The sequence below is a fragment of the Branchiostoma lanceolatum genome, chromosome 5 (genome assembly GCF_035083965.1).
Source record: "Branchiostoma lanceolatum isolate klBraLanc5 chromosome 5, klBraLanc5.hap2, whole genome shotgun sequence".
NCBI classification, from domain to species: Eukaryota; Metazoa; Chordata; class Leptocardii; order Amphioxiformes; family Branchiostomatidae; genus Branchiostoma; species Branchiostoma lanceolatum.
Genome location: NC_089726.1, coordinates 15,497,057 through 15,506,237, shown reverse-complemented (window position 1 = coordinate 15,506,237; position 9,181 = coordinate 15,497,057). Strand labels below are relative to the sequence as shown.

Here is a 9,181-nt window from a genome sequence, read left to right as displayed (position 1 = left end):
GCACAATTTTCCTTTTTCACACAGACCTGAATGAATGTACCAGGAAACCATGCCAACATGGACGCTGTGTGAACCAAGATGGCGGATACAAGTGTACCTGCGACCCTGGATGGACTGGAAAGAACTGCCAGCAAGGTGAGGCGTTTTTGTTCTAATCTTATGTGTAGTAAAAATAATGAATCTTTAGCCTATTTGCATTGTTTTAAGTCCCTTAATAACTATCGTTTATCTTACAGCCAAACCATGTCGTGCTGGATGGAGTGGATATAAGAACCACTGCTACAAGTTGATGACAGACGCGACCGACTGGGAAACAGCGAACTCACGGTGTAAACAATACGGTGCGAACCTGGCGTCTATCACAAGCCGTGACGAGGCCAATTTCATCAACCGTATCATCACTGGTGGTGGGTAACATTCAAAGATCCTTATCGAAATGGAGTCCATGTAGAGCTAAAAACACAGAAAGTTAGCATATCAAATTTACATTTGTCCTACTGAAGTCTTCCACAAAGGTGACCAATCACATAGGTCACTCGACCTTAGGGGCACGTGACTGTGATAGCATTATTGCATGTTTGACTGTCTGGCTTGTAAACCCTAAGTTGCTGTCTTATAATTACAGCTCCTGTTGGGAAGTGGGAGGTTCATCTCGTCTGGTTCGGACTGCATCACAGAGATGGGTTCAGCAAGTTTACGGATGGGTCGCAGGTTTCCTACACGAACTGGGAGTCGGGTCAGCCTAACAACTACGACCATTTGTTTTCAGGATTCGTGGGTCAGGACTGCGTGGGGATGTACTCAAAGGTGTGTGCAGAAATAAACTGATATTGTGTATCTAACGTTTCGTAGACTATTCGGACTATTATATTACAGGGCTCGAAATAGTGGGTGCATGTACACCTGTGTACACCCACAATTGGAGCTGTGCACCTAATTGTCGACTGTTGGTGCACCAGTGCACCTAGATATTTTTGTAGGCTACAGGGTAAAGGCACCATTGTACACTTGGCATACAGAATATTCTTGAAATGTAAGTATCAGAAATTGCAATATAACCTTTTGTTGTACTTAATTTGATGTATCACTTGTTTGAAGTTTGAATTTTAAGGTTAGCTATAGAGTTACAGATTTAAGTTCTCAAGAGCGTTAAACTTTGTAATTATGTTTTGCTGACATTCAACTTTATTCTATGTGGTGTACCCAATATTCTTTCTGTGCACCTAATTTTTTGGGTTGGGTGCACCAGTGCACCTATTTCTAAAAATTAATTTCGATCCCTGTATTAGCACTGTGCTTATTGTAAACCATATTTGTGATTAAGTACAAAACAGCACAACTAAGATAAAGTTTCCATCTGCTATATCAGGATTTTGAGATGCGTAAGGCATTGATCAATTGGACAACAGTAAAACCGTGCATGGAGAAAAGTGCACGGAAGAAGACTGATAAATGTCATTGCATTGCAGAGATTGACACCAGCAAGACATATAATTATAGGTTCTTATTTCAACAGATTGGCAAATTCGGCTTGGTTTTCCCGGACTCACATGTGCGAAGGGTCGTGATAGTGCATGGAATAAGACTGATGAGTATCATTATATTACTGAGATTGGCATCAGCAAATAAGCTAGGCCAATCGAGCCTCTCGCTCGCCTAATCCATTATCTGAAGTGGACACACACTGATTTGGTGTGCCAAAGTGCCAAGAACTGTACACTTGCCACTCACTTAAGAATGGTAACAAGAAAGTGACATTATAACATGTATCTTTTTTTCAACAGGATGGAAAAGTTAGCGGCTGGTTTTTCCGGAAGGTAGTGCGAAAGGGACAATGGAACGACGACCAGTGCTACCGTGAATATCCCTTCATCTGCAAACGTCCAAAATGACAACACCCCATCCTTACTGTGCGAGAAAGAAATCCAACCTTGACTCTCGAAACAAGACAGGAAAAGGAAACAAGTGAACAAATTGAACCCCTTATCGTAAGTTGCAGCACATGACTCTAGCAATTGAGCGCTAATCTGACCCACCCGACGTCTTTATGGTAACATAGAGCCTTAACAGTGACCTATAACCACCGATTAAACCATCGAGTGAGCAAAACGTTATGTCACTGTAAACATATACACCGAGAAAAGGGCGAGACATTAACGTTATCATCATACAGCCAATTCAAAGTGACATTGTGAAGAAGTTGAAATTCATCATTTCTACATTTAATTCATTGGCCGGTCATCAAATTTACGGCTTTCATCTTCATCAACAAATAGGAATGGAGGGCTTTGATTGGTCCATTGGCTGTATATATTAATAACTAATAACTGTAAAGCTCGTGGCGGCCTTGGACAGCACTGGTGGATGTCTCTTATGACAAAACATAGGTGTTTTGTTCATTTCAGTAGGGTAAGGCTTTTGTGGCTTCTAAACTAGAAGTAACATAAAGAAACACATGTAATTTAACGGTTCTTATTTTTTACATGTTCAGTAATAGAATAGCACTGGTAAACGGTGTGTGTCACCAAGAACACTGCACAGGAAGCATCGATGATGTTTAAAATACAATCTATAGAAATTGAAATATCTTATTACGCTCTTTGTATCTCATGCTAGTTTGGAATGGCTTTGTTAATAGACATGTGTGCCTTTATGAAGAAGAAGAAGAACTTTATTGCGTGACAATTGTAACGGGTACAATGTATGGCCATTTGTAGATGCATAACAATCGACTATTTCTAATATCTAATAATTTCAAAGAACTTATCTATAACATGAATGTCAGTAAAGATTTCTAAAAAGTTCTATGGACGTTTGGCTAACTTGAATCACGTTGCGATGGGTAGATTTGAAGGGAAGCAAAAAAATGTTTTTATGCTAGGAAAAGCAGTTATTTGTGCATGTGCACTTCGACTTATCAGAAAGCCGAGCTACACACGTAGCCAAGTAGCTGCTACTGCATGCTGTGGTTGTTTTTACATAGCAATCAGGGTAAAATAGCTGCTAATGATATTATGTCAACTTTCAACAACAATCATATTATCAAGTTTTAATTGCAGATCATTGGAAGGAAGGGATGTTTGTATGAAGAAGTTCTTTTGAAAGATTGTATCACTTAGTACCTATTTTACTTTAGTTTGAAATTGTAGTATGCAATTAAGAAAGACAAAGTGTAATACTATCTACATAGTCTGTATGTACTTGTTGCTTGCCATGTTCTGCATGTGATGAGATACCATGTTAATTACCTATTGAAAAGTATCCTAGCGAGTAGCCACATTCAATTGAATGGCATATTTCATATATATATATATATATATATATATATATATATATATATGCTGTATGTACGTGTATTTGTGTGTATGTGTGTGTGTGTGTGTGTGTGTGTGTGTGTGTGCGTGTGTGTGTGTGTGTAAAATGAATGAAACATACAATCATTGTCTACAAAATGAAATATGAAATAATATGAGTAATCAAATTGTTCAGAGTCTGCATCAGAGTCATCTTGACTGTCATCATCATCATCGGCAATCGATCTTGTTCGAACATTTAATGTTGTGTCAGATCAGGCTTAATTGCCGTGACTGTGAAAATTAAAGAAAATATTAAAAAAGAAAATAATTTTTGTTCAGATTCAAATGTATAAAGGAATTACTGCTGATAACGAGAGTTGCTGTGGATGAGTCAAATGTTACATAGAAGCTGAAACAAAGCAATTGTAACCATGCATACTAGGCAGTATTGAATGTCCATGCTGGACTGATTGGTATGTATGAAATAGATCAGTTTGCTATTCGTATGGAATTTGATGAATATATGTTCACTTTTTTTCTGACTTATTGTACGTATTGTATTCCTTGGTACAGGCAATAAATAGACAATAATGGGCAAATGATTTGTTGTTTCCTTTTTATATTGTTCCCTATTTGAATAATACAACCCATTTTGTATACACCACGTCTGCTGCGTTTAAACAGCAATATCCCATTTCGGATACGCCACGCCTACTAAGTTTGATGGGTTTAACGGTCCGGACACTGTGTTTCCCTTCTGGTCCTCGGAACGCTACACGTACGCCACTGTCATGTTGGCGCTTGCGCAGTACGACAATATAGCAAGATCCATGGACCTGACTGTTAAAAACGACTTTTCAATACCATTGTCTATGTGGCAATTATGTGATATGGCATTTTATGTGGGGTCGTGTGGCGTAACGGCAGGGTGTTCGACTCAGAACCAAGAGGTCACGAGTTCGAATCCCCCTGACGCCACCAATGTTGTGCCCTTGGGAAAGGCCATTTACACGACTTTCCTCACTTCGCCCAGGTGTATAGAGATAAAAATGGGTATGTTGTTATCTGTACGTGGTACTGTTAATATAAGTTGTAAAAACTTGAGTGCAGTGCCACGTCGTCCGTGTCTGTCAAAAACCGAAGTAAAAAATAATTATGTGATATTCTTAGAAAATATGCACACACATATACGTACAGCAATCACAAAGCTAAGGATTGTATGTCAAATTGCGTAAAAAAGCTAAGGATTGTATGTCAAATTGCGTAAAGGAATGGTAAGATTTCAGGTAATTTCTGTTGTCAAGGACTTGATTGAATCTCTCCAATACTATGTGTAATACATTATATCCATATTGTAATGTAGTCATGTATATATTGGAATGTAGTCAGTACGTAAAAACCTATCTACGTGTTAGAAATTCGAGCAAAGATTCCTCAGCTTAATAGTCTCGTCCGATACCACAGTTTTTCGTAGAGTAGATCAGCTACCATAGTAATTTTTCACGTTTCGATACGTTCCGCAATAAAGGGATCATGATACCCCTACAAATATGCAAATATTCCTATAGATTTGAATACATCATTGCGTTACTATTAAAGGTCACAGAGTAGAACAAACAACCTTGCTCACGTAAAAACAACAATCCAATCAAACTTGTCTACTAAAGATGAGAGTAATACAGTAGTTTGATAAAACCGCCAGCTTTGAGTCCGTTCGTAAATGCTTTAATGAGAACATATTTCGCAGGTTACGTGGTCTACCCAACACCTCAGCGTATTAGAAAAAATTTTTTCGGAGAAAATAAAACAGATTGTACACAAAATACAGACTCACTACAAGAACATATGACTGTGTACATTTATGTCGTGTATCTGTTTCTAAATGCACACAGTCACAGTGCAGCTAGCATTGAATCCGTTGAACATTCATAACTCAGATTCAATACGGTTGGGAAAGAGTGTATTCGAACCGACGATGGGGTATGGGTCAGTTTTTCAATGTTTCACAGCCTCCAGTCTGATTGATAAGTTTTTCTGTCAAAATTTAGTCTCCATGCAAATAATCAATCAAATTAACAAACAAACAATCAAACAAACGAAGTCTGTTGTTTTAATCAATACAGGGTCACTCTTTTTGTTCAGGCCTGGCTAACTATACAACTTAAGTGATGCATTAAAATTCTTTTAAGCTGAAGAAATAAGAATAACCATACTTAACGTCACTCAATTTTCTTATGCAGCCGTAGATTGGTCTATTTAGCTGGTGGGTGTTCAATTTGTCACGTGTTTTTAAATTAGTCTCATATATATTTTTGTAAGCTATTTAAACAGACGCACAAGGGATCTTTGCTTATGTAAAATTAAAACATAACGTGCGCGCACCCTGGTGAGACCAGTTGGAGTAATTCCTACAGCGGACACGACTTCACACATTGGCTGGTATAAGGAGGCAAAATAAGGTACTTTTAGTTGTTTTTATATTTATCTAAGCAATCCTGATATGTGTTAAATTTGCCTTCAAATGAAGCTTTGCCTGCGCCTTGATATCTGAATCTTTTTTACTCTTTCTTATTTTTTTGTTTCAAAAACATTGAAGCAATGACTATAATGATAAATATTAATCATTGGTTTTGCTTGGTTACAGTAGATAATTATTGATATTGTAGACTTTATAGATAGGTATTTTGAATGGAACTAATTTTTATAACATCCGCCATAGTCGCCGACAACTCAATTTATTTCTTTTCATTCTTTCGTTTTGCTAAAAGTGACAAAAGAACTGCCCAGACGTCCCGAAACGAGCAACTTTAGTTTTCCATGGAAAAAATAGCGATTTCAACCTGTTGTGTTATAGTCTGTTCGCTAAAGGCTGGAATACAGCGTTTGAAATTACAAATTAAGTTTTTTTCATGATTAGGCATGGGGCCTATATTATGTAGCGTTAGTGAAAGGAGTCAATGATTTGTGTTTCAATGTTTACAATTTTTTCCGGTGCAGAAATGGCGGCAACCGACAACACGCTCTCGCCGGACGGAGAGAGCTCAGACGGGGAGGACGTGAACATCACTAGGTTAACCTCGGGGCGTCTGCACGTTGTGCTCGAGGAACACATGGATGACGACACGTCCGCCCAAAAAGAGACGGGTACCGGAACCAATGGCGCTGCTTCTAGTGACGACAGCGAACCGCACCCTGGTCCACCCGAGCCTCGGTACCTGACCATAGGAGACCACGTGGTGGAGTATCCGCAGTCAGAAGAGGAGTGTGTCTACAGCAAGCCAGAAGATGTCTACGGACACAAAGAAGAAGAGTCTGCTGACGACAAACCGGAGGATATCCACGGGCACAAAGAAGAGGAGTCTGCTGACGACAAGCCAGATGTTTACCAACACAAAGCTCAAGAGAAAGTGAGCCTCGCTTGCAAGGCTAAAGGTACGTCTAAAGATACACTCACAAATCAGGGACCAGCCATTGCTGCTATAGTCGATAGGACCAGAAAGTTCCAAAGCCTTTGTCATGAAATATTAATTGGTACTCTGATTTAAAATCAGGCATTTAGGAGAAATCAACAGATCAAGACTTTGTATAGGTCAATCTATGGTTGCCCGTTTGCATGTTTCATGTCTTTTAGATTTTACAGATCCTTAAAAGATTTTTTTATCGTTTCTTTCAAACATTTGCATTTTCAGCTCCTGTAACATGCAACATGCAACACAGTGCTGCAGCTCTTGGTGTACACATGTTGATTATGAAGGTCCACACAATATTGTATAGATATTTCATATTCAGATTAATGCTTATGAGCGGGGATCATTTTGGAGTTACCGATTTATGCGTTATATACATGTACTACAATGTATATATTGCTTGGGGCTTCGTAGCATTGCGTGCATCATGTATACAAATGCACTGTTTCGTATTTGCATCGTTATGTTTGTATAGACCATCATGCTTTCACTAGCTATAGGGAATGCTTGAATTTCTTGTGATATAGAGGATTAGATTTTTTTTGGCTGTTTGTTTGGTTGTTCATTTTAACTGCTTGGAAAGGCATGTGGAAAACCGACACAGCAGTAACGTCTTTTAGTGAATTTGAATTCCTACTTAAGAATTAGAAGCTTTATACATTTTAACGTAAAGCCTAAAGGCAGTATTGTTTTTGGTGTGTGTGTGTGTGTGTGTGTGTGTGTGTGTGTGTGTCTGCGTGTCTGTTTGTGTGTGTTTTTCTGATGATATTTGGTATGTGGCTAGGTCTTGCGAAGGTCAGGGTCATTTGTGAGCCTCCATGTGTCCTTGATATTGTGCTTTTTACCTTCGCCGAGAAGGTTATGCAGAGGGTAGCGTTTGTATGTATGTTTGTAACCACCAGCGTAACTCAATAAGGCTTAGATGGATTGTCTTGATATTTGGTAGGTGGGTAGGTCTTGATGAGACTTGGAAATGATTAGATTTTGGGTCCCCTAGCGGCTTGTTAAGGTACTGCAGCGGAACTTCCTGTTTTGATATCTCGTGTTATGGACAAGCTATGGAACTGATTTTTAGTGGTAGATAGCTCTTTGGACAGAGAGTAAATGGTATAGGTTTTGGCCCCCTAGCAGCTTTTTTGGAACTGCAGGAGCAGGTTTTGGTTCAGACTTTGAAAGGGTATAACTCAAGAAGGGCTTGATGAATGGTCATGAATTTTGGTAAGTAGATAGCTTGATTGATGATGTACATGATTAGATACTTATTATGCAAATCAATATCTAATTTGCATAATTAATGAGGAAAGTTTATACAGCCGCCAAATTCCATGGTAGGACTCTCAAACATGTGACATATATATCTGAGGAAGAGAGAAATGTTAATTGATATCAACTATGCAAATGAGGACCTCATTTGCATAATTAATGAGAAAAACTTTAACTCAAGATGGGCTTGATGGATGGTCATGAATTTTTCTGAATATCTTCTGTTTTGACATACCATGGTCTTGATTGTTGGGTGGCAAATAGCTGTAGGGGTCCATATAGGTTGGGATCCCCTAACAGCCTGTTATCTTTTGTGTTCTATTTTAGCACGTGTCATTGGCATGTGGACTAAGGTGAAATCTAACAGAGTAATCTTGCCTGCACTGGGTTGTGGGATGCTGGTGATGGCGTCAGTTATCACCGCTTCAATCCTGGCAACTCATGCCGTACATGAGAGAAAGGTAGGCCAGAAGGTCTTCATCAAAATGTGCCATTTGCAACAGTCGCTTCGCAGCACACAGTTGCCTTTTTCAACTGCAGGGCCATTATATATGTATATCATTATATAGATCTTGTTGACCCTGTCGCGCCTATGTTATTTTATGCACAAATATCTACGAACTAGAATTTCTAGATTGTCCATGGTTCGATCCCCAAAAGAAGCTGTCGAGAACCGGCTTCTCACACAGATGTTTGTTATACGCTTGTAGGAGGCAAACGGTTCGAAGATACAAGACGACATGATGATCAGGGCGACCTTAAAGGCGCCAGGGCCTCCACTATTGACGACATTCTTCGACGACGGTAACCAAACTACTTCGCTTGCTGCACCAACTGAACTGGAGTTGACGGAACCATTCGCAATCACCAGTCTGACCACCGACACCCTGCCAGTAACAATCACGCCCCTGCCAACCACAGGTATGTAATGCTTGTTTGGGATCCTCAGTGCTCAGTAGCTTATCCAGTCGGTGCAAAAGAGAACCTACATTCTGATTGGCTATTTCACAAGAGCGCCCTAGGCCTATCCTGCTTAGAAAGAAACAGCCAATAGGAGACAAGTAGAGGGCATAAAAGCAGGAGCCACTCTCTTGTAATCCTCTAGAACTTTCTAATGATAAAATCGAAGCCGGCAATTAGCGGATTTTCTCTCTT

At 39.4% G+C, this 9,181-nt stretch overlaps 1 protein-coding gene across 1 annotated transcript; it reads left to right on the top strand.

The window, feature by feature from the left end:
• The first annotated feature begins 6,110 nt into the window (after nt 1-6,110).
• Nucleotides 6,111-8,946, top strand: LOC136434263 (uncharacterized). The gene is made up of 2 exons (XM_066426991.1): nt 6,111-6,728; nt 8,737-8,946. Exons 1-2 carry the CDS (start codon nt 6,254-6,256, stop codon nt 8,832-8,834), a joined length of 573 nt encoding a protein of 190 aa, XP_066283088.1. The 5' UTR covers nt 6,111-6,253; the 3' UTR covers nt 8,835-8,946.
• The last annotated feature ends 235 nt before the right edge of the window (nt 8,947-9,181 follow it).